At 33.3% G+C, this 27,414-nt stretch overlaps 1 protein-coding gene across 6 annotated transcripts in view; it reads left to right on the top strand.

The window, feature by feature from the left end:
- Positions 1 to 506: 506 nt before the first annotated feature.
- The window catches only part of dok6 (docking protein 6), a 173,498-nt gene continuing 146,590 nt past the window's right edge, over positions 507 to 27,414 (top strand). For 4 of the 6 annotated variants that reach the window (XR_012399227.1, XM_073940573.1, XM_073940570.1 and 1 more), the window contains exon 1: positions 507 to 714. Coding sequence is in view for 3 of the 6 variants with exons in the window: in XM_073940570.1 (XP_073796671.1) it covers positions 649 to 714 (66 nt within the window). In the remaining 3 variants the exon portion in view is untranslated. 6 annotated transcript variants of the gene reach the window in all.

The raw sequence follows: 27,414 nt of genomic DNA on the forward strand, positions 1-27,414 counted from the left end.
ATTGATTGATTGATTCATTCATTCATTCATTCATTTATTCATTTAAAAGAACCAACCAGGTTTGGAACAAGTGGAGGGTGAGTAAATGGTTTTCATTTGGGTGAACTCTCCCTTCAAACCTAATGTTGTATCTGTGTCAGTTTTGTAAATGAAATTACTTTTTTTTCTTCTTTTTTTTTGGGTTCAGGAAAATACAAGTTATTTTATACATCAAATACATTTAATTATTTTGATTAATAATTATATATAAAATTACAGCTCTTTAAAGGTTCACAGCTGTTAACTTCAACATGTTAATAAAATGCATGTTTCATTACTGACTGCATGAATGAATCTATGAATGAATGAATGAATGATGCAAAAATAAATCAATCCATAAATACCTTATATTTTATATTACACAAGCAAAAGTGGTCTGCATCCACCCCTCTGACAGTCCTCTGGTGGTTCATTCCAGGAAGCTGCTCTCCTGTCTGAATTAAATGATGTGACGCCGCGCTCTCGCCACTCTCGCGCGGAATGAGCGTTTCGCCGGTCGCAGCAGCAGCGGCAGTGGAGGCGGTGCGGCGGAGCCTCTCGGGCAGGTTGTTTGAGGACTAAATGTCGTACTGACTTCTTAGGAGACGAGGACAGACAGAGGCTGTCAGGATGGCTTCAAACTTCAACGATATAGTCAAGCAGGGCTACGTGCGGATTCGGAGTAAGAAACTGGGGGTGAGTACAGTCAATATGAGCTGATCAGTAATTTTGGGGCATCTGTATTTAAAAGGGCTTTAGGGAGCGCGCGCGCGCGTGCTATCAGCGTGCACGAGCAACCCATGTTACTTTTGGTTTTTGTCATTCTCGGTTATTTATTTGACGGGATTTATTTATTTTTTAGATGCAGTTCATTTAAAGAAGTACATAATTAGTAAACATGACTAATTCATATTTATGTGCGTTGAGATTGTAGTTTGAACATAGAGATTGTTTGCTTTAGGCAATATGATTTTTAATTTGTTTCCCTAAATGTTGGTTTTAGACTATATGTCACTTTTATTTTCCAAGTAGTACTTTCATGCTTTAAAGGCTTGCTTTGAGCAATATGTGTTGCTTAAAAAACTTGTTTTACCACAAACACAATGTTTACTTTAGGCAATATGATTCATGTTGCATATTAATCATATTGCATAAATGTTATTTTCAGATTTAGTTTTTCTAACTAATTGACTTTCACGCCTTTCTAAATAGATTAAGTGTATGACGTTTGGACAAAAATAAACGTTAATCAGGAATCTGCTGTGTTCAGGAGTTTCTTTGCCTATGAGAAGACATTAGTCAAGTCTACAGATGCAGCATCATCTGTTTATTGTCCTCCTGATTCTGCAGCTGTGAATGGAGTGAGGACTGTGGGTCATCAGGTCTGTGTGAAACAGCAGCTCAATTCATTCAGTCAGGAAAGATTTACAACAACTGTGTGATCATGTGCAAACTGTGCTGTTTTTAGTTTAAATAGGGGTTTACAAGTGAATGTGCATTATGTTGTTAATAGTACAGATTTCTTTCCCTCAATAGCTTTGCAGAATAATGCAATACAATAGAAAAGATAAGATTAAATACAGAGCAATATTATACACAAATATAAATGTCTGTCCTTGAATAAAATCCACAAAATGGATTTTATGCAGTAAATACAAGTGAGATATAGTATAGGTTCAAATAGAAAATGTTTTGGATATTACATATAAAAATATGTGTATATGGGTGGAATATTTTCAATAACCATTCAGCATATATATATATATATATATATATATATATATATATATATATATATATATATATATATATATATATATATATATATATAAAATTATTATTATTATTATTTTATTTGTTTATTTTTTTAATGAAAATTAAACAACTTTCCAATTTTAAATAACATAAATACATTTTTAAAAAAAATGACCATACTGCATTTAATTGTATTTTAAATAATTAATAAGTTATTGCTGGCAAATGGGTGAAACCCTAAGGTTTTAAATATTTAATATGACAAATTAATTGTATTTTGTTTGTGTTTGTAAAACTTTAAGACACTTGATAAAAATTTATATTTTACAATAGTTTACAATACATTAAATTATGTTAATAAACACAACTTTTTGCATTTAGTATTGTATTATATATGTAGAAATTTATATTAAGATTAATACATTTTCATTTTTGATAGTTCAATTTATCTAATGTCATTATTTTTAATGATCTCAAATGAAATCAAGAAATAGTGTTACATGTTACTTATTTGAACTCGTGTCTTTTTTTAGCAATAAAACATAAACATAACTAAAAAAGCTCTAATCAATATGTTACGTCTCAGGGTTGTTTGACCAAGACTGTTTGTTTTTGCCTCTAGACATGGGATATGAGACATGAGATAAAGTGGTTTTCCACAGATATTGCTTGCTCTGAGAATGGCTTCGCTCTAAATGCATTATTTGTGGAGCTGCTTCATATTGCGTGTTGATTTTTATTGGTTATATAAACTTACCAGCTGCATTTCAGATATAGATTACGCTGTAAATAAGCAATGCTGCTCACATGTGACTGATAAAACTACATCATAAAACCCCATCTATAGCGCATTTATTTTGCATGCAGAGCAGGATTACTATTTGATAGTTTTGTGAAGAAATATAACCCCTCTCATTATTTTTACATTATGTGTGGTGCATTTTCATGGTCACATTTGCCATTAATTGAACAAAATGAATGGGGGGAAACAAAAAAAAAAATGTGTATGCTGGCAAAGTTGCTTTGAAAAGCCTGCGATTATGAATTTTACAGTTCAGTGCAGCTGACATTAACTGACCTTCTCACAAAGACATGATGCCCTTTGAACCCACACCTTTGGGATTTTCTCATTTTGACACTTATCCGAGTATAAATACACTTCTGGTCAAATGTTTAGGATCAGTAAGTTTTTTAAAAGAGGCTTTTTCTGCTCACAAATGGTGCTTTTATTGGATCTGAAATGCAGTAATAAATAAATAAATAAAAAAAAACTGTGAAACTATTATAATTTGGAATAATGGTTGTCTTGATGAATGTTGTTTAAAATGTAATTTATTCCTGTGATTCAAAGCTGAATTTTTACCATCATTACTCTAGTCGTCAGTGTCACATGATCCTTCAGAAAATATTATAATATCATAGTTTTCTGTTTTATTATGATAAATTATTATTGGCACTCAGTTTCTTTCTTGATTCATACTTTTGTGGTACATTTCAGTGATGCATTTAAGATCTTTTGATGAACAGAAAGTAAAAAATTTAGAAATATTAGAATAATTTTGTTTTTTCACATCATACATGTCTTGAACAATTTGGTGTCATTGATGAATAAATGGGCGAGGCAGTGGCGCAGTAGGTAGTGCTGTCGCCTCACAGCAAGAAGGTCGCTGGTTTGAACCTCTGCTCAGTTGGCGTTTCTGTGTGGAGTTTACATGTTCTCCCAGCCTTCGCGTGGGTTTCCTCCGGGTGCTCCGGTTTCCCACACAGTCCAAAGATATGCGGTACAGGTGATTTGGGTAGGCTAAATTGTCCGTAGTGTATGAGTGTGTGTGTGAATGTGTGTGCTGATATTTCTTAGAGATGGGTTGCAGCTGGAAGGGCATCCGCTGCATAAAAACTTGCTGGATAAGTTGGCGGTTCATTCCGCTGTGGCGACCCCGGATTAATAAAAGGATTAAGCCAACAAGAAAATGAATGAATGAATGATGAATAAATGTAAATACATGTGCGTACTTTTGGATGGTGAAATTAAGCAGTCACTCTTTTTTTTTTGCAATAATACTTGCTTAAAGAGTTGAATACTTAAATATATACAGTTTTATATTTGCATGTAATTTTAAATGGTTTTTAAAATAAGTAAATTTATATTCCTAATTAATATGATCCAACTCTTAAGATATTAAGATATTAGATTAATATCTTAGATTATATTGTTGTTGAGTGATTTTTATTTATTTATTTATTTATTGAATTCTGATTCTAATGTTATTACTCGATTGAATGGGTGTTATCAGCTGATAGATATGGGCCAGTAGGGATCTTCTGCACTGACTGGTAGGCTTAGAAAGCCCTTATTATCCATCCACATGGTAATCAGCTGTAGATCACGTACGGCTGCGGCCTGAAGTTAACAAGAATAATTTATATTATTTATTAAATTACCCATATTGTCTTTTATTAATGTCTACCCCTACCTCAACCCTAAACCCAACCGTCACAGTAATGTAAAAACAGATCTGGAACTGGAGTCTTCTCTATTAGTATAGATGATTAACCACATGGATGGATGATAACAGCCTTCTGAGCCTACCAGTAAGCGCGAAAGGCTCCTACTGGCCCATATCTATGAGCTGATAACCCCTAATAATGCCTATTTAATTGAGTGATAACATTTGAAGCTGGTGGATTGCATATTTATTTAATCAAAAATACACCAGAACGGTATTATTATTTAAAATAATATTTTTTGTTTAATATATCATAACATTTATTTTAAAACTTTTATTATTTAAATTTTTTTTAAAACAGCTAGCTGCTTGATATTTTTTTTCCTGGAAAACCATTATGTATTTCATACTTTGAGAAATATAAATTTTCATACATGATTTAAGTAAAATAATTGAGTGACTGTTAATTTCTTTTTTCCTTTTTAAAGTTTTTAAAGTAATCTTCTGGTTTTATTTATTTATTTATTTATTTATTTATTTATTTATTTATTTATTTATATACTGAAATGTATGAAATATGTATGCTGTAACAAGGTCACCTCAAAATAAAGTGTTACCAGAAAACGGTTATATAAGATTGTAATAATATTTAACAATTTGGATTAAATAAATGCAGCCTTGGTGAGCAGGATAGGCATATTTTAACATTTCAAGATGCAGTAGGTGATCTGCCAAAATGCTTTCCGTTAGCGTAATATTTCCTTGACCTGCCGTCAAAAGCCATGCCTCCTAATCACGAATGCCCACATTAAAGATGATAGAGACTCTTTAGTTCATGTCATTCACCTGTTAGAAAACTTTATAGTACTTGTAATACTACAATTCTGTACAAAACTGTATTATATCTAGCACATTTTCAGTTGTGTAGCAAGCAAAACCTGTCATAATGTACAATATTTCATGCATGCAAGGATTGCTGGTGTCACTCTCTCACGCACTTTGTCCTAAAGCGACTACTGTATGCTTAGTGCTTGACCAGCAGAGTGCAGGAATAAAACACTTAATATTAAGCCATACTTGCATGCTATTTGAGACTGAACATTCAAAATATCATGATAAATACTATAGATAGTGTGTCACAGGTTATCATTGTTCAAAAATTAACCAATTTGATGTGAATATAAAACAAACTTCACCTCAGTAAAGCGACAATATTGATATTGACCCATGTTTTGTTGTTAAACTAAATAAAAATCAACATTATCAATGCTGTAAAAGGTCCCTTATGAAATTGAAAATATTCACATCAATCTTTGGCAGAAGATTTCAGTGGCTGAACAACACTTCCATGTATATTAGCCATTCGTAAAACAACAATTTTTTTTTTGTCTTTTGCCTTACACAGAATATAAAAATACATATAAATACATTTCGATCAATAATTTAATCATTAATATTGGAATGAGAAGACTTTCAACTAGCATAACAAAATGTTTCTGCAGATTGTCACCTACTGCAGCTTTAACATAAAAACTAAAATCTTTCTGATCCCAAACTTTTTACAAGCATATCCACATCCTCGATATTATTTGAGGATAAGTATTGATAACAACCCTCCAATACAAAAAAGTGCCGAAATGTAACGCTCAGATCTTTTAGAGATATTCAAAAAGCCTCCATTACTGGTCTTTACCAGTCATTTGTATCTATTTGAGTGTAATCTGTTCATCTGATAAAATATGCTGATGAAACAGGCAGCTGCTGCTTTGAAGGGAAGGACTACTTGTCTCATCAGTGCTGGCGCAGTCTTTTTTCAGCGCAGAGTATCATGTTTTGAACAGCGGGATCAGCTTAGGGTTTCCCTGTGATGTCTCGCTCTGTTCCTCTTGTTTTGCTTCTCTCATTCTCAATCTTCTGAGACCTAGAAATGTAACGCATGAAAAACTAAACGGGATGAGAAAAATGATACAAATCATTTGATGTCTTTTTTTCTAATATGAAACTGAACTAGGGACTGAACGTGTCAAAAAAATGCTCTGTGGAAGGGCATATAGTTAACCTCTGGACAATGTTGATTGACGCGAGTATCTTGCGAAATGTGTTATTTTCAGTTTATTTCATTCATCTAAAGCTGTAACTCACTAGGGGTGAGTGATTTGAATTTATTTTTTGCAATAGTACTGTGTGTGAATAAACATATTATTTTATCCTGTGAAAGACTAATGATTTTTTTATTTTTTTTATTTTTGCAAATCCATTAACATTCTTAATCAATATGAAATAAAATATTTATTATTTTATTTATTTATTTATCAAACATTTATTTAAAATAAATTTGCTTATTAAGATTTTTGTAAAAAAATCATTATTTTTCTTTTGATACTTTCATAAATGTTAGGTTATATATTTATATTTAAGATAAATTGCTGTATTCATTCATATATGGCCTGCATGGGGTCAGTGTGCGAGATGCTCGGGACAAAAGACAGGATCATTACTGGCCCGATCGGGCCATTGCTGCCTTGTCACTAAAGTTTTTTTTGCCTGTAACTATTTGTCAATTGTGTACAAATACAGTCTTAGAACCAAGAAACAGTTTGCGTTTTTAAACCTTCAAATGCTACCTTCTCTGTGAAGTTGTAAACACCATATTTCCTTTCGATTTCTTTTATCTGGGTTGCGTTTCCGAAAGCCATTGTTCGCAAACTAAGTTCGCAAGTTCCGTCATTACAAACATAGTTTATTGATTTGCCATTTCCTAAATCCATAGTTTCAACGAACATTCGCAAACTGCATCGCAAAGTTGTGTACTTGCAACTACACCTCTTGAGCTGTAGTTAGAAACATAGTTCCCGGCTGTGTTCTATTCCAAGTTATCCCCCTATGCCCTATTCGTTTACAATGTTCCAACATTTAATTTCGGAATTATTAAAAAACAAAAAGCATTAAAGTCATCACTATTAGGTGTAATTTGCTTTCAAAGTATTTTTACAGTTTAGTTTGAGTGATCTTCAAATTGACATTTGCGTTGCCTTTAGAGTGCACTTTGAAAACATTGATGTCATTTTGAACTCCGCTGTGGCTCATGACAAAAGCTATATCTGTCTGTCTGTCTGCCTGTCTGCCTGTCTGTCTGTCTATAGATAGATGGATGGATGGATGGATGGATAGATAGATAGATAGATAGATAGATAGATAGATAGATAGATAGATAGATAGATAGATAGATAGATAGATAGATAGATAGATAGATAGATAGATAGATAGATAGATAGATAGATAGATAGATAGATAGATAGATAGATAGATAGATTTTATCTATCTTCCTGTTTTGGTTTAATGTGCCTCACATAATTTACACATCTCTTATTCCCCACTTCTTGTAAATTGCTTCCTTGTCCTCCTTAAGGTTTTTAAAGTAATTTGCTGCAGTTTGTCGCTCTTTTGTTGTTATTATTATTATTATTATTATTATTATTATAAGTAGTAGTAGCTGCACCAGCAAAAGTACTGTGGTTGTATTTAACTTTTTTAAATATAGGTATGTTTTTTTTATCAATTGTAAGATTATCTTATTTAAGTATACTTGCTTTTGATACATTTTTTCCCATTTTTCCCATGTTTTCCCCCATTCCCTTTGCATAATTGATCCATAATAAGAGCCTTGTAAAGTCTGTCCATTCTGAAATTCCCTCTAACCTTGTACTTTCACATCTGTCTCAGATCACGTCATCTGTCTGTTGTCTTTGTCCCAGACAGTCACTGTTTATGCCACTTAATGTACAAGCTGCTTTCTAATGCATTGTGGATCCATAGAGAATCATGCAAGCTTATCCTGCAGCGGTCGACTTAAATCAGCCTTTCCTCTCAACACTTCCAGCGCAACTCTAATCTTATTTAAGCTGTTGTTATAAGCCACTACTCGACCCATATTTGACAACTGTCTCTAAACGGACAGGCAGTTTAGAAATGGCAGAGATTAGTGTTTGACAGAGATCATCCTAACATGCCATTCTGGACATTGTCTAGCAGTAAAGCTTATATAATAGATATTAACTGCTAATAATACACTGCTGAAAAAAGAAATTGGAAAATTGATTTTGAAAAAACTGTGATTATATGTGGTGGTTTGAGGGTTCTTCAAAAAAAAAAAGCAGGAGGCTTGATTTTCATAAATATTTCTTTAATTATTTCAACATGGGAAACAAAACTAAAACACTTGGCCGAACAAACATTAAATTAAACAGTTATTAAATTAAACAAAAATGAAAGATTTGGGGCACAGGTAGACATAGGCTGGTATAAGATTCTAATGGTATGATAAACTTGTAAATATATATAAATAAAGGATAAAAATATCATGGCTTTAAGGTTTTGTGGTGCAAAGCGTCAAAAGGATCCTTGCATCCGGCTGAAACAAGCAAACAACAATTGTATCGCGCCTTGCGCCACATTGCGCCGGGTGTATGATGGGGCCCTATGTGTTAGCTATGAAAGAAAGAACAAATCAAATGCTTGTTGTAATCATAATTGTTGAATGCCTTATGATTATTTAAATTATGTGCGTGCTGGCTTCACTTTCAGTTCCAGGTGCAACTCATGGTTGCTGTCACTGTGAGAAAAACACACACACACACACACACACACATGCAAATCATACCTCCCTCACGGCCCTTAAAAATCACTCTGCAACAAACTGAAAATTATTTACATCCTTATTACCAGTTATTCACAGCCTATGCAGGTTCTGTTCACTAAAGTAGGCGTCATTGGTGTGCACACACTCATTCTCTGTAGTAAACAAACAGCTCGCAGTCAGCTTGTGTAATTTCGCGGCTGGGAATACATCATTACATAAAGTTCGAAATGACATTTTTGGGTGAATTATACCTTATAAATACAGTATGTGACACTTTTAATGTCATTTTAAGGTGTATATGTTGCTGTAAAGACTTGTGCGACCGCCTTCGCTTCTCTCCTGACTTTAAAAATATAATTGGCTTATAAATATAAATGATCTTTTTTCGTGCAGCCTTAGGTGCAAATGTTGGTTAAAATGTCAGAGAGATAAGAGTTTTCTATTATTTTATTAATTTATTAAAGCGTTTTATTAATTATTTTAACATTTGGAGTGATTGTAAGAATGTGACTGTTGCAATTGTGCAAAACTGGTGCAAGTGTCAGTTGAAGTGTCAAAGAGATGAAAGAATGTTTTCTACAGGTGGTTTGTCAAGCCCACTCACCTGTGTGAGACACACTCTGAACTGATAATGTTTTAGGGTTGTCGTGTGGTGAGAAGGTGGGGGAAGAAGGGGTGCTGGTTTTGTTCACAGGGGTTCAGGTGATCGCATGCATGATATCTGCATAATATTTGCATAATAGTTCTGTAATCAGACTCTTGTAAACTCTGTTTTAGAAAGTGTGTTAATTAGTAAAAAAACTGTATTTTTCATACCTTTGAAAAGAGTCACATGATTTTTAATAATGCCCTGCTCTTTCAGCAAACTCAAATAGGTAATTTCAGCTATGTGCTAACTAAACCCGGAGTGCACGCCATTTCCTTTGTGATTTTGATGTATGAATGCTTATTATCTGACACGAGTTTAATTTTTCGGGTCTCTCGTGTGCACTCAGATACATTACACGCTACTGTGCCGCATTCATTCCTATTCTGTTTTCATGTTCATGCTAATCGTGTTTATCCAGCTTTCATCAAATTGATTCAAACAAAGAGCGGAAGACAAATTGGAGGCTCTTATTAGGGCTGATGAATTGCCCCCCACAGCAGCAGAAGCGGCAAATGTTATTCAGAGTGAATAATGCTGCACTATTGTGCCATTTCTCTCGCAGATAAATCTTCACTCCAACATTCCGCATCATCGATCCCTGCTGTTTTTAATTACAAAACACACTTTTGTTTCGAATGGGAGGAAACATTACTATTACCTGTCATGGATGTGTGTGACACAAATGGTAGATGCTTCAGTGTTGAGGAAGTAAGTGTTGTTTTTGCCATGTTATTTTCACTCATCGTCTCAATTGCTTTGAGTGCAGGTCATGTCATGGAAACACTTTGAGGAGTGTTTTATATGAATGTTAAGTTGCACTACAGGATTATCATGTTAATTATGTTGTTTATGTCACATTTCTGACATTTCTACTCAGAATTATGACTGTATTTTAAAGAACTGTAAGTTCTATTGTTGCAATAAAGTCACATTTCTAAGAAAAGTCGTAATTGCTAAATGTAAACTAAAATTTGAAAGAAAGCATGGCCTTTAGGGCTGCAACTAAGAATAATTTTAGTTACCAATTAATCTGTTGATTTATTTTTTGTTTAATCAATGAATCAGATAAAAAAAAAAGAAAAGCATTCATTTCCAAGCCTTTATTCAAAAACAGAACAAAAATATTTAGAAAGAACATCCCTGAGCTGTTATAATACTACTACTACTACTACTACTACTACTACTACTACTAATAATAATAATAATAATAATAACACAATTTAATAATTTATAGTAGTTTTGTCCTGTTAATAAGATATAATCTCAAACAGAAATTTTAAGCATCACTGTTTTCCTGTCTAGTCTTGATCTAAGATATTTTTTTATATGTTTATACTGGAAACGAGATGAAATTACTAAGTAAGATTTTTTTTTGCAGTGTAGCTATACATGTCAACAGATTGAAAAATTAATGATCCAAAAAAGGCTAAAGAATAAAAAAGTGTCTTTGCTCTTAGCATTGCAAGACTAAAGTTACTTTACCACCGCTGCTTTACTTCTGGTATTAACCCATTTACTGGTAAGTTTAAATGATTCATCTGGATCTGGGAGTGAGTTTTGTTATGAGGCGATCATTAATTTAGAACGTTCACCCTTAATATTTCTGTGGCGATGCTTCATGTTTGTCACATGACACACCGCAGCCACAATAGCGCTGTTTGACAGATGTATCCCTTTTATTATGCTTTTTTGTTTTAATACAAAATATTCATGCGCTTTCTTATTATGTCATTAACTGATATTCCAGTTTACAAAAACGTGAGTTTTTTTTTTGTTTTTTTTTGTTTAAAAGACATAAATGGTCCTTGCCATGTTCATGTGCGGCTGCGTGTTTTCCTTAATCATAGCAGAACATGCAGGATTCAGCACGTAAATTCATCAGTTACTCCCAAAATCCATGTAAGCAAGTGGCTGGCCAGCTGGGATAAGAGTAGATTAAACTTTATTTTTACTTTTACTATGTGTATCTGATTTGAATAATACACAATTATATTTAAAAGGATTTCTTGTGTGTTTTACAAACTCTAAATGTATTGTTTTACTAGTACTTGTGTGTTTACATGCCTAAAACATAAAATAAGCACTAGGTGATTAAAAACACTGCATAATTGTGATAATATAACTTGTCTTTCTCTGGCTCAGTGTCAGCCAACACGCCAAAGCTTAGTTAGAATTGTTCACGTCATGCTTGTCAAGCTGGATAACAAGTTAACACCAGCACCAGGGACATTACGTTCCTCACTTCAAAATGGGACAAAAGTACAATTCTGTAGTGTTTTACCCTGCTGTTGCTCCCTTTCTCCTCATCAGAGACTCCAAAGTGTTTCAGGTGCTGGATCATTGCTGTGGTGCTCCCGTCATCACTTTCGCATATTTGGCCGTTAACACACTTTTTAGTTTATTTAGTGTGAAATGCTCCCACTCCTTGGATGACTAGGATCACACTAATTTCTCTGCCTTTGCCATGTATCTTTCCTCTAACGTTACCTCCGTTCGTTTTTTTTGCTTCGTCCTGTCTATGAGGCACTGATCTTTGCTGGCATCAGTACGTGAGAGAGGCAGAGTCACTCCACTCCACGTTTAATATATTTTTTTTTACCAATCAAACGCCTTTGAGTCGCGCAACACTATGAATCGATTATGTATTTTTTTTGCTATTAGTAAACTATTTTAAAGGATTTAATTGATTTGTTGGTGCAGCCCTAATGGACATGTTCAATTACAGAAAATAAAATTTGGAATTGCAGGAAAATTCCTGTAAATTCATAACTGTGAGAAATAGTCAGTATTCTGAGAGATAAGTCATGTAAACATGTTTTGTTCTGAATTGTGAGAAGTCACAGGCATAGCCGACCCTTCCTATAAGCGAACTAAGCGGCTGCTTAGGGCCCCACCGCCACTAGGGGACCCCCACAACTCTACTGGTGCGAGCCGCTTCCTTGTGTTTTTATTTGCATTTTACAATTATCTTCATTGACAGTGCTTTAGTACTTAAATATTTATAAAATATCGCTTTAAAATATTTAAAAAAATCACAATTTTATTAAAGTTAGATTTGTTTTCGTGTGAAGGTCATGTGATCAACAGGAAGCTTGCAGCATCTTATTTCTCATATGCATTCTGTGTTCTGGCAGTTCGAATTTGTTCTTCCAAGGTAACCTGGAAGACTGACCAGTTCACACTAGAACGTGAATCCGTACACAGATACAACCACCATGGCATTTGAATAGTTGCCTGCCCCATTTGTATACCTGATTTATTTAGAAAATTGGACTGCGAAAATGAAACGAAACTAAAGTTTTTCTTCAAGCATAGAAAAACAGGAGGAAAATGATGACGAGAAGAGACGAGCACTAAATCACTTTTAAGTGCTTATGGTGATGTTAAAGACATAATCTAATAGCACAAATATCCAAAATTAGCAATTACAGATTAATAAATGCTGTTTTTTTTATCTAAAACACATTCTACTGAAATGCAATATTACTGAAGTGTCTTTCACTGACATATTTTGCACACAGGTAATTTTTTTTTCTGAGACACGTGTATAAAAGTCATGGTCTAATTGAATTAATCATAGTTTAATATAAGCTCTGGTCCCTGCAGCTAAAAAGTAAGAAAAAGTAAAGCAAAGTTGGAATAACTGGTCTCTTTATTAAGGATTGTTTAATTCTTCATTTTTGAAGCTGCTATTTGGCAAAAAATGTGCTCTTTTTAAAATGTCCAAATCATTCAGACAGTTATTAAGTAGAAGAAATCAGGCTTTACTTTTCTGTTTCATTGATTGTATTTAATAAGCAATAAAATCAGTGTGGGCTGGTTTGCAATGGCAATACATTACTATTTAGAGCAAGGTAGGGTCCCAGAATTATTCTGCTTAAGGCCCCCAAATGTACAGGGCCGGCCCTGGTCACAGGTGTGAGAAAAGACTTTTGAGAGCTTGTAAACGCACAATGGCTTTAATGTAAAAACAGAAATATTCCCTGAAATAAACTTGATTTTCTTTTCCTTGTTTGCATTTCTAAGCTCATTTGTTTGAATTGTGTCTTTATCGTTATCTTTAAATCATGGGAGTTAAAGGAAAAAAGTACAATATGTAAAATCAGAATAGTGAAACACTATAAATTGTAAATAGTCACAAATTTGAGGGAAAAAAAATGTTAAATTTTGAAATAAACTCAAAATATCAAAAAAAAAAAAAATAAATAAAATAAATAGTCAGAGTTTTATTGAAAACTCACAATTTTTAGCAAACAAGTCAGAATTACAAAATATAAACTCTGAATTGGAAAGCATCTATATAAACAATGGCAAGAAATGAAATAAAGTCTAAAACTCTTTTAAAAAAATCCTTTGGGTTTATATATCGGAATTGTGAAATAAAATATTAAATTACCTATTTTATCTGACAGGTGGAAACAAGCTTCCATAGTTTTCCTACTATATTCTGTTTAAAAGTTAAATAATGTTGTAAGAGCAAAAAGTGAGTGAAATCGTTCCACATTCATGCTGATAACAGTCAGAAGTCTTTTATTCAAGGTCATCTGAGAGCTGCCATTTAGCCAATCTTCAGTCTGAAAAGTCAAATTGCACATGCTGAATCTGAAAAGAGCCTTTTATCTTTGATTTTAACCATTGACAACTTCTGAAGCTGAGTGTGGACTAAACTGATGCTTGTCACCTTTTCATGTTATAAAAGAAGAGTTCAACAAAAGATTCTATCGATATAAAACAGTATAGTATTAAACAGTTGAAGGCAGAATTATTGTTATTGATTGTGATACTTTTTCAAATATTTTGACATTACTTTTAAAGTGATGTTTAACAGAGCAAGGTCATTTACGTAGTATTTCTGATTATATTTTTATTATACAAGGCTTTTTTTTATTTAGTTTGGCTGAGACTAAAACAGGTTTTACATTTACAAAAGTATTTTCAAGGTCTGTTATTAGCCCCATTAAGATTTTTATTTTTTCTCAGTAGTTTAAGATATCATGGTGGGTAAACTTAGAGCGGAGTGGAGAGTACCACAAATATTTTTTTTATAATCCTATTTGCTAAAATTATGAAAGAAAAACTCTACCATCAAGACTACCAGAAAAAGGAAGCAGTGTTGCCAGATTTGCCGGTTTCCCGACCACTTGGGCGTTTTTGAATTTGATTGTGCGGGTAAAAAATGGCATAGGCCGGTTGACAAAATCTAAGAGGTTTTAAAATGTAAATTTTATATGCAACTTATTTAACAAAACATAACTGTGTGCTCCTCCTCCATTCAGTAAGCAGTGACCAGTGCATATTGCAAACTGCGTAGGCCCGTCCCATCCGCAAGAGCAGGTGAAGGAAATTTGTATTAAAATCTGAATCCATGGACAAATCTGACTCCCCCTCGTGTGCACGTGCATCACGCAGCGCCTGCAGTTTAACTCACAGCAGTTTATCATAACGCTTCTATTGATCATTTTTTCTGCAGTTGACAGCAATAACAAACATAGAAGTGTTGTCTAATTGACAAGCAGCACCTAATTATGTTCAAAAGAATTTAAAATGCCAAATGAGACTAATTTATACCCCATTTCCAAACTAAATACTCTAATAGGTAGTGTAATCTACACAACAGTTGTGCAGTGTGTGGGTGAGAGGGGGCAGTGTTTTAATGTGATCGTTATGTTGTGGTTCTGTTACTGCTAGTGTTGATTGCTGCTTGGTTATAACAATTAAAGTAATTACATAAAATTTTTAAATAAATTTAAATTAAATAAAACCATTAATCTAATATTTTTTTTATTTTTTTTATTTATTTATTTTGTGTGTTTTAGCAGGTTTTGAACTGCTTAGGGGCTGGAAAAAGTCAGCTGTATCTGGCTACACTAAAAGAAAGAAAAGACTGATAATCGGAGCCAGAGGAGAAAATAATGTCAAATTTACTCTCAGCCCCATAGACGCTGCATTAGAAACACCTTACATAAGTGGTAGTTCGTTCGGTAGTTGTAATTTGACCAAAAATTATTTAATACAATCACAAATGCATACAAACACGTCATAACAGTCTTGTGAAAAGGGTCTGTACCACTTTTGTCCAATGACTTGCCTAATTAACCTAGCTTTCCTATAGTTAAACTACACTTTAAACTGAATACTAGTATCATGCAAAATAACTACAAAATTATTAGTGTTATAATTATGATAATGAAATAAGTTGTTAATCAAAAATGTATTAAAACTATTAAGTTTACCCATTTGCTAAAAAAAAAAAATCTATGTTGAAAAGGACTTGGAAAATATACTGTATATAAAAAAGCAATTTCACAGGAGGGCTAACAATTCTCACTTCTGTACCTTTAAATTAAAACTACTATTCACAGAAAACAGTCTTGAGCATCCATTGACTGTTTAACAACAAAGGTTTTTACTGAATAATTATTTTTATTTAATTGCTTGCCCAATTTTCAGAATTTATATATAGTGCCTTTATACTTTGTTTTCTCTGTGAAATAACTTCTAACCTGTCCTATTAAATAAAGTGATCATATAGGCATATACACCCAAATCTATATTGTGTCTACATATTGTATTCTATTCACTTCTTCATTGTTTGGGCTTTGAAATTCTGTGTTTGCATAAAGCTGTAAAGCTAAGCTAATCTAAGAACTTTGGATTTCTGTTCATTGTTATTATTTCTCAAGCTTTCTTTTCCCAAGTCCCACAAGTCTTAAAGGGATGGTTTACCCAAAAAAAGACAATTCTGTCATCATTTACTCACCCTCCACTTGTTCAGAACATATTTGAGTTTCTTTCTTCTGTTAAACTTTAGCAAATATATAATGAGGTATACCTTAAAGGAGAGTAACTGATGAGCAAAGTAACTATAACTGTAATTTACATGCACTTATTCACTAAAAGGTAAAGTAAGGGATTACTTTTAATTTCTAGGTAATTTAATTACAGTTATTTATAATAAATTTGTCTTAAATGGCATTTTCAACAGTTCTTTATAAATCAATTGAGAGAAGCAGAGTAWWATATATATATATATATATATATATATATATATATATATATATATATATATATATATATATATATATATATATATATATATATATATATATATATATATATATATATATATATATATTGTCCGACAATTGCACATGCTTAAAGAACAATGAAACAAGTATGTCAATATGTGGCATGTATGAAATATGGTGCCATTACTTTGAAATGTTTTATGTTTTGATAATTTTAATAGCAAACAAAAATAATATTCCTATTATGAGTATTAGCTGGAGAACCAGCCAGTTACCCTAGAGGGCGCTCCAGCTATATGAAAACTTCACAAGCCATTCACTCTGACTACACCTCCCATCATGAATTACAACTTACAGCTGAATCAGTTTACTAATCTGGACACTGACACACACACACACACACACACACACACACACACACACACACACACACACACACTGTTGTTGAACATCGACACTGATTACACTCACTGTATAAACACTCACATGCAAAAAATTGCTGAGTCTTGTTCATCTGTTATAGTGTGCAATTCCAAGAATTTTCTGGTTCTTGTTTTTGTTTCCCTGTGTTTTGACCTTGGATTGTTTTTAGATTTGAGTGTTTCTGCCTGCCTTGACCTTTGCTTGGTTTATATTGATAAGCAGAGAAACGCTTTGTGAAACAATTAAATAGTCAAAGAAAAAGTGTTGAGGCTTTCAAACCGTTTTAAAACCATCTCTACAGTGACACTTAGTGGTCATTTTCAGGTATTGCTCTGAAACAACTTCAACACGGTTATGCAAATTAAGGAATTACACCTTATGCTGTAAAGTTAAAATAAAGTGTTTTGTTTTTGACATCTGAATTATCTCCTTGTGAATAGATATGTTATTTTGGTCGTACAAAGTTGAGATTATTAAAGAAATAGTCACAATTTAGGTCTTTCAAATGTGGTTTTGAATCATTTCGGAGCAATGTTTCAAAACATCTGTGGTTTGGGATCTTGACATTAGAGGTCTGCGTGGGACTGTTTTTATATATCCCGCGAGGTTTTGTTTCACACCCGTTCGCTCCCACTGTATATTCAGACCTTGTTCACCCGCTGCCTGCTTAGAATAATTTTCTACCCGACCGTTCCCGCTAAATTTAGATTTCTGGTTTCCAAAATCTCACGTTTAAATTGGGTATACCTAAAGAGAGGGATAACACATAAAACTGTATTGTGCAAGGATTGTTGGCTTAATGTCAGTTTTTTTGTCCCTTTGTTATGAGACATGAGTGCCACCTTAAACCTGTGGACTGCTAAAGGGTTCAACTTTGAAGTATTACCATATTGTGCAAAGAGGATTTTTTTAACAGTAAACTGACTGTTTTTATTGAAAGCTGAATGTACTTCAAGAATGAGATATTTTTTTTGACATTTTGCTCTGCCATGGTAAAGCCCGCTCTGTGGACATTTATGCAGATGATGCACATACAGGTTGTGCGAAAAAAATAAAATAAAATTAAATTAAAAAAATAAATTAAATAAAATTTTGAAAAATTAAAATGTAAAAATAACAAGTAAAAAGCACTGGTCATAACGTTCATTATGTGTAACAGTCATGATCACTGGCTTTACCATGCTCAATAAGATTGAAGAAATCATAAATGCTGTTCTGAAATAACAACGAGACTCAGGAATGCTATATTTTTAGACCACTTTTTCTCATTTAAATAACATCAGAGTTACCGTCCACTATCACATTTTCTACAGAAATTTATTCTCGACAACGAGCACATTTAGATGGACACCACTCTAATGCTTCGATTTTAATACAATACTCTGAATAAGACTCTACCATTTAAACAGCAATTTGTTTATTTATTTTTATGTATTTTAATTTTTTATTTTTTTTTGATTAATTAATTCAATTGTTTTCATTACCTTAATCTGACTAAAGTCATAATCGAAGTAAGCGGAAATTTAATTAAGACATACGGAGTATTCCTAATTTAGTCGTATTATTAAGGTGCAGTACAGGAACTGTTGTTGCTGCATGAAATGCCAGAGGAAACTAGCGTTGAATGGTGACGTAATGATGTTAATCGAACTATGTACTATAACATGAACATGAAAGGAAAGCTCAAAAAGCAACTCTAGTAAATAGCCTAATCATATTATTGTCTTACTCAGAATAAGGCAAATAATTAGATTACAGATGTACATGTAAATGTAGTCACTGTGTCGAAATGTCAATGCCACATCAGACATCAATATACTATTGGATTATGCTTTTTAGGATACCCCTGTTGTTGCTGTCTGATCCCTTTGACAATTGAACATCACTCAGGTACAGTAAATAAAGCTACATTTAAAATTCTACCTCTGTTGTCACAGGTACCTCATTGAAACAGGTCCTATTTGACTCAAATTTAAAGAATTAAGAGTTTAATGTATGTCCACTGATATTTATGGCGATTTTTAAGTATTTAGTCCTAAAAATTAGTTACTGATTGTTTTTAAAAAAAAGTCATTTTCAAACAGAGTTATTATAAAAACAAATTGAATACTATGATGCAATTACTTAAGTCACTTACCAACACTGATTTAAATTGTTGGGTAATCTATCCCTTTAAACTTAGTAATATATACTGGGTATATGACATGTTTTATATATAACTTCTTCTTGTCGTCTTGTTTAATTTAATGAGTATCATACACTGCAACACACAGGCGTATACTTCCACTCTTCAGAGACTGTCAATTTGTATGGAAAATGTTCACCTCAGAATTAACGTACCAAAGGTCCATTTACTCAGCCCCTGTCTCCCTTAATCATTTTGCACACATTAATCATATCCGTGTCTCCTGGGTCTTGCTCATCTCTAGTTATTCTGCAGTCTTGTGTCTGTAAGCGCAGTACAATGTGTACTTTGAGCTAAAGTAACAACACCAATCTGGCCAGCCCAACCCCAGTTATGCTAGCATGGCCCATTGAACACACTTTTAGGGTTTTGTTTTCCACAGGGCAATTTTATTTCACTCTTATATCACTTTCTTTCCCACAGAACATCTTGGTTTCCCTTTTTTTTCTCTCTCTCTTTCTCTCTCAAGCTGAGAAAGTTCTTGATGCTTGAGGCCTCAGAGAATTTGCTATGTGGACATGCTATCTGCTTTCCTCTGCCAGAAGCCAAAAATGTGTTTTCCATGCTACTTTGTACCCTGGATAAACCACAATCCATAGTGTAGCTGGGCTTAATTCTTTTCCTCATAATTTCATAGACCGTGCACATTTATGTGTAGTGCTGACCCCAGTATGAGGACACCATCCGCCTCTGGACTGTTTCAAAGTTTATGTAAATATGTCTCTGCATTGCAAGATAAAATTCAGGCCAGTGATGTATGTTTTTTTCACAAATTTTTTTTTATTTAATCATGTTATATTCATTATTTTTAGTCTGGTTTTCACAAGCTGAAATGACTAAACGTTTTGTTTGATGTTAATATGAAGAGTCCAACATAACTGGACTTTTTCATACTTTATATTTGTACAGTATATCTCTGTTTGTCTGTGTGCGCTGCAGACAGCCTGTGGATTAATAGTCGAAAGCCTAATGGAGCCTTATGTTCATTTACAGTTATAGTGAAATAGTTAGCAATGTGTTTTAGTTTCAAATAGATTGATCGTACATGGTTTCCTTTTTTTTTTGACTAATTTAGTTCAAATATACGAACAAACTTTTCACATCATCAGTGATTTTCATTTTAATGAAAAATAACATTAAAATAAACTATCTACTACTACTACTACTACTACTACTACTACTAATAATAATAATAGTAATAATAATAATAATAATAACAATAATGAAGCCACAACATTGGTTATTAAAAGCATTTAATGATTTTTTTTTCAGAAGAGTTGAGAATGTGACTTATTTTTTTATTGCTTTTTTTCTTTCTTTATTTGCTAAGCTTTCGTAATTATTACTATCTGACAAAAGTCTTGCCATCGATCCCAGTTTTAAGAGCAACAAATAATAGCTTGACCTCTAGTTGATCATTTGGAAAAGTGGCAGAAGGTAGATTTTTCCGATGAATCATCTATTAAACTGCATCCCAATCATCACACATACTGCACAAGTCCTATTGGAACCCACATGAATCCAAGATTCTTACAGTTTGGTGTAGGAAAAATCATGGTTTGGGGTTACCATTTAGTATGTGGCCATGCAAGAGATCTGCAGAGTGGATGGCAACATCAACAGCCTGAGGTATCAAGACATTCGTGCAGCCCATTACATTACAAACCACAGGACAGGGCAAATTCTTCAGCAGGATAGTAGTGCTCCTTCTCATACTTCAGCCTCCACATCAAAGTTACTAAAAGCAAAGAAGGTTAAGGTGCTCCAGGATTAGCCAGTGCAGCCACCAAACATGAACTTTATTGAGCATGCCTGGGGTAAGATGGAGGAGGCATTGAAGATGAATCCAAAATATCTTAATAAACTCCTGCAAGAAGGCTGTCTTTGCCATTCCATGTGACTTTATTAATTCGTTATTTGAGTCATTGTCGAGATGTATGGATGCAGTTGTCCAAGCTCATGGGAGACATACACAATATTAATAATTTTCCTACTGCATCATTTTATATTCTATACTATACATTGTTTATGTTAAGTGACGAGACTTTTGTCTAAGCAAAGTCAGACCTTACTGTCCTAAAGAGGTATTAAAAATCAAAGCATGATCATATTTTATTTTGGTAAAAAAAAAAAGAAAAGTGTAATCTAGAGGCACTTCTGATACCAAATGATCAACTAGAAGTTGTTATTTGTTGTTCCTAAAACTTGGATAGGCGACATTACTTTTGTCAGGTAGTGTCTGTGACTCCTGTGTGTTTCACTGTTACTCTTTTAGTTGGCAGCAAGCAACTGTGCTTATGACAGTCATTGAATCATCCAGTCAACTAATTGGTTTAAAAACACAGATTCATTCAAGAATGAAACGAGTGATTCATTAAATGGTTCTTGTATTGGCTTTGTTTTGAACTATTTATCTGCAGATATAAACAACATATTGACTGTAATATGCAATACCTAAGCTCTAAACTCTTGTTTCTGGGAGTTAACAGTAAATCCATGTCTTGATTTTAGGAAACAAAATCTCTTATTCTTGTGTAATTCATTTATTTATTCATTCATTTTCTTTTCTGCTTAGTCCCTTTACTACTCTGTGGTCGCCACAGCAGAATTCAACTCATCCAGCATATGTTTTAGTCAGCGTATGCCCTTACAACTGCAATCTCATCTTTGGGAAACATCCATACACACTCATTTAGACCCATACACTACGGACAATTAAGCCTACCCAGTTCACCTGTACAGCATGTCTTTGGACTGTGACATGAACGTAGGAGAACATGCAAACTACACACAGAAACACCAACTGACTCAGCGGAGGCTAGAATCAGCGACCTTCTTGCTGTGAGGTGACAGCGCTACCTACTGCGCCACTGGGTTACTTGTTTGTGTAATTGTTTTTAATTAAGTTGCTGTGTTTAAGCGACTATTACTGGTGTTGTAAGGACATTGTGTCTGCATTAAGGTGAGCAGATTTCTATGCATATGTATGTTTTTTTTTATTTTTTTTTTTATTTATTTTTTTTTTTTATTGTGTATGTATTTATACTTGGGCTTTCAGGAAATGAGCGAGCTGATGCAGCTGCTAAAGACACTTTGAAGCAAGTGGTGAACAAATGTCAAATTCCTCCTTCAGAGATGCGACCTTTTATCAACGTTTACATTTTAAATAAGTGGCAAGAGGAGTGGAATGCATTGGAAAATAACAAATTACATGAAATCCAACCTGAAATCTCAGAATTTTAAGACATTTTAAGACTAGATTGATGAAGTGATTTGTACCAGGTGTCCTATTGGACATACAAGATTAACCCACGCCTTTTTTACTTAAAGATGAAGACCACAATGTTTGTGCTGCACAACTCCACTTACTGTAAAACACATTTTGTTTGGACTGTCCTACTTTTAATGATTCCAGAAGACTTTTTTTTATGAAATTAACTCTCTTAAGGACATTTTTAGCAAAGTGACACCAGGAAAAAGTATTAACACTAAAAATCTTATTTAGCTTGTGTATTCATTTGTTTGTTGTTCTTAATTGTTTATTTATTATTGAAATGTTTTTTTGCCATGAAAATACATTACATGTAAATATACATATTCAGTGAGTTATTTATAATATTTTCACTTTGTATTTAATGTTTTTTTATGGCCATTTTTCAAAAGGTTTCAGCTAAACTGTCTCTTTTTTACCTCTTAAATTCAATTTTTGATTAAATACAAAAACTGTATTCATTGAAAAATAAATTTTTAGGTCATTTATTTAGTTACTTATAATGTACTTGCCTTAAATACTGTAAATACAATCAACAGTTCTTTTTAAATCATTTCCGAGAGCCAGAATAATTGTATTTTGTACAAATATATTTGTAGATTAATTCAATTTATTTTTTTTACTAAAAGGGTTATATTAATCAAGGTGATTACACATTCTTAAAAACATTATTCATTTAATCTTTGAAACTGTTTTACTTTTTTTTTTTTTTGCAAAGTTATTTGATAATTAAATTTAATTAACTTAAAAGTATTAACATTTTTAGCTAAAAGGCCCTGTTTCAGTCTCATTTCTATTGTCTTTTGTTAAGATTTTATAAATTTTTTTGTAGTAAGTCAATAATTAAAGTTTTCACAAAATAATTAAACTACTTTTCAGTCATAGTCATTAGAAAAGTCATTTAAATACAATTTTAACTATTTAATTAGTAATTAATACAATTTTTAAGTAACTTACCCAACACTTGTATCTGTGTAGAAACAGCAGAATTTCTTGAACATGGCAACACACTACTAACTCAACCCAACCAGTCCTTAACCCCCTTCAGCATGCCTTGGGCAGGAATTATTTAAATTCAGGATATTGTGATGTGTGTACGTTCCCTGAAGAAAACTCAGGACTACTGTTGAGCCATTTAAAGGAGTTTAGAAATGATACAGATAATAATTCCCCTTTTGTAAACAGCATTTAACAGCAGCAAACATTACACTAAAGGAAGAGGAAAGTGTATTAAACAGAATAGGTCCCTTTTAACATCACAATTTGCATAAACCTGCAATATACAGTATTCATTACTTGCACTCTTCAACTGTAATTCGTCCTATACATGTTTCCTTTTTCTTCCAAAAAGTGAATTTCTGATATCATCCAGTGTTTTCTTGTCTATTAGTTTAAGTAAAGTTAAATTGTTATCTTTCTCATATTGTCTCTTATTCGATTTTGTAATAAAAAAAAAAAAGAATAATTTATCATTAATTATAGACGACTAATACTGTTTGCCTCTTGCTCAGGTGCAAAACACAGCTCAGCGGAGTGTAGTTTAGCTGACTGAGTGTACGTAGGAGTTTTCATGCTCTGTTTTAATTGGAGAGCCACTCACTAAGCACCTGATCCCTGCAGTAAGTTATGCAAACAGCTTTCCATGAATCCCTAATGCTGTCAGTCTTTGGTTGGAAAATTTCTTGCCAAAGCTTAGAAGTCCAATTCATCTGTGAAGTCTTGTCTAGCCATTTAAAATGAGTTATTTACAAATGAAAAATAGCTTTTGTGATGATTTTTTTTTCGCATCCCGCAATGGCTTATTCTAGAGATTTGCTGCCCGCTCAGTGCCATGAAATCCAGTGTTTGCTTAATGGTTCCCCATTTTGCTTTGTCATGTCTACCAGGATGACAAACGGTCCCTCACACATATATGAGTGATCATAGGCATTACTGTATGTTGAGAAATAGCAGTCTCTCGTATATAAGTGCAATAGACTATAATGTGCAACGAGATGGTTGCTCAGCCCAAAACCATCCAATTTCTGATGAATATAAAGTGTTTTATAGCACAGTAGAATGAATTCAGCCTTTTATTAGGCACAATTTTCATTTTGGCGAAATGTTTTTTTTTTTTTTTTCTTGCAGGGAAATTTATTGGCAATGGGGGAGATGCAGGGAAGACAAATGGCCTGGACAGTAAAGACAACATGTAATTTATGAGAACATTGCCTGGAACAAAATTATATGTCATGAATATGATGAAATATATTCCATGGAAAGGAGATTCACATGAGATTTTGAATTTGTAGGCTACTGTGGTCCTTGATAAAAGCTTTCTTTCAGGTCGGCATGACCTCTCGCTTCCATTAGGGGCTCTCCAGCCTCAAATGTCTGACCACAGTCCTCCATTCTGCACAATTAAATGATTGCAGTGAATGATCTCTTATTGTCATTGACTGTTTAGTTTGCAGAATGTTTCTACAAACCCTTGGCTTTGATTTTCCCTTTGAAACCATGCTGTTATGCATGGCTTATTCTAAATCATAGATCAAATTATTTCTTTTAGAGAAAAGCCAGTATAAAAATAAGCATGTAATGACATAGCTATTTTCTGTGTGCACTGGTGCGTCTAAGCATTTTAAGTTTCCTCAAGTCTTTGTTGCACAGATGAGCCAAAACATAGGACTACCTGCCTATTATGCTGTTTGTCCTTTGTGTGCTGCCAAAACAGTGCCGCTCTACCAAGGCATAGACTTCACAAGATCCCTGAGAATATCTGGCACATAGAAATTAGAAGCACATCCTTTAAGTCCTGTAGATTGTGAGCTTGTTGGTCGATCTTATCCAATAAACGCACAGTTGTGAATTGCAGATGAGGGCAACACCTTAAACTTTTTATCATGCTCTTCAAATTATTCCCGAGCCATGTGTGCAATCTGGAGAGGTACATTATTATGATGAAAGAGGCCAATTCCATCAGGGACCACCATTGCCATTAAGGATGTACCCGCATAATGTCAATACCTCTAGTGGCTGGCATCAAGACATTAGCTGCACATCCTTCAAGTCCTGTAGGTTGCAAGGTTGAGTCTCTGTGGATGGATCTTGCTGATCCAGCAAGTCTTACAAATGTTCAATTGGATTGAAATATGGGATTTGTGAGGTCAAGGCAACATCATGTTGTACCAGACCCCTGAGATCTTTTGTCTTCAAACTGCAAATTAAGATATTTTAGAGCTCTCTGATCCTCCATCAACAGCAATGTCATAATTGGGCATGGGATGATAACCGGTTTCACAGTTTACCAGGGTTTGGAAAAGTCAAGGATTCAAAACAACGAAAAAAATATATATATATATATATATAAATATATAAATATATATAAATATATAAATATATATATATATATATATATATATATATATATATATATATATATATATATATATATATATATATATATATATATATATTATACCGTTCCAAAGGTATATGTAAGTTTTTTTTTTTTTAACATTTTATAAAAAAATGTGTTTTGAAACTAATGAAGATAGCAGATGTCATTTATTTATTTCATCTGACATGTTTACTTTTCCAAAATATTAAATAAATGTTCATTCCTTCATTTTCTTTTCAGCTTAGTCCCTTTATTTTTCAGGGTTGCCACAGCGGAATGACTTGAATATCCTGATTCTCATTCTATGAGACCCAAATATTTTTTTTTTTTTTTTTTCTGTGATTTCCTACATCCTTTGGGTTAAAAGAAAATCTACAATTTAGAGTTTTTTTATTTTTAATTTTACAGCATGTCCACTGTAGTGGACTACAGTACAATTTTAGTTTGAAACGGGCGCAACTCAGACAATAAAACGGTTCAGGATTTGGCAGTAAAGGGATATTAATCCAATATTAATGTAACAAAAATAAAACAAAAGCCTTTTTTTTTCCTTTTGTATTGAAATTCCTGAAACAGTTGAGTCTGAAAGAGAGCTGAATTTAAAAAAAAATAAAAAAATAACATAAAAGCGATTTAAAACTGATTGTCATTCTCTAGTTGTCTCCAATTCTCTAATTGTCTGATTGTCAGACTCTAAATCAGAGTCTCCCTTAACTATTTCATAAAGAATCCTCTCTGCTTCAATTCTGCCCCCCACAACATGCAGTCATTAATTACATTAAGATGGTCCTGGTGTCCACCATAGTGGACATTTAAAAAAAAAAAAAGGATTATATTTTAAAACACAAACAAGTTAACAGCTTTGAAAGCTAAATGTATTGGTCCTGACACTTTAATAAACAAATATATATGTAATAATAACAGTAAAAAAAATTAAAAAGCTAAATTTTACATACTTCTTTCCTTGCCATAAAGTGTGCTTTTTTGTATGTCTGTCATTTTGGATGTAGTGTAAAAAGTGTTCCTAGCATGCCAGCCAATCAAATGACATATCACTAGAAAAGCCAGGAAGTCCCCTGAACAGTACACCGGACTCAACAGAGTAGCTCAAAAAATTCAAAGAAAATTCATGAAAATGCAATGTCCTCTACAGAGGACACCAGTCAATGGGCCGTGTCTCAGAGAATATGTTTTACACAGCAGATGCCCTTTCAGCTGCAACCCATCAATGGGAAACACCCGTACACTCATTCACACATACACTACAGTCAGTTTAGCTTACCTAATTTTCCTATAGTGCATGTCTGTGGGGGAAACCGGAGCACCTGGAGGAAACCCACGCAAACAAGGCGATAACATGCAAACTCCACACAGATATACCAACTGACCCATTTGGAAAACATTTGGATGTTTGTAGAAAAGGACTTTTGTACAGTGCACTGATATCGTTAATAGGGATGCAACAATTAGCCGATTTCACTATTAACTGTGCTTTAATTCATCAAAGTTAATTAATCGTAAAGTCTTTTTTAAGCCGCACGGAATGAAACGAAACTGCTGCAGTTTAACAAAGTTATGCCAAGTTGCCAACTGGGTGCTACTTTAAAGTTCACCAAGTAC

This window comes from Danio rerio, chromosome 24, assembly GCF_049306965.1.
Source record: "Danio rerio strain Tuebingen ecotype United States chromosome 24, GRCz12tu, whole genome shotgun sequence".
Taxonomy (NCBI): domain Eukaryota; kingdom Metazoa; phylum Chordata; class Actinopteri; order Cypriniformes; family Danionidae; genus Danio; species Danio rerio.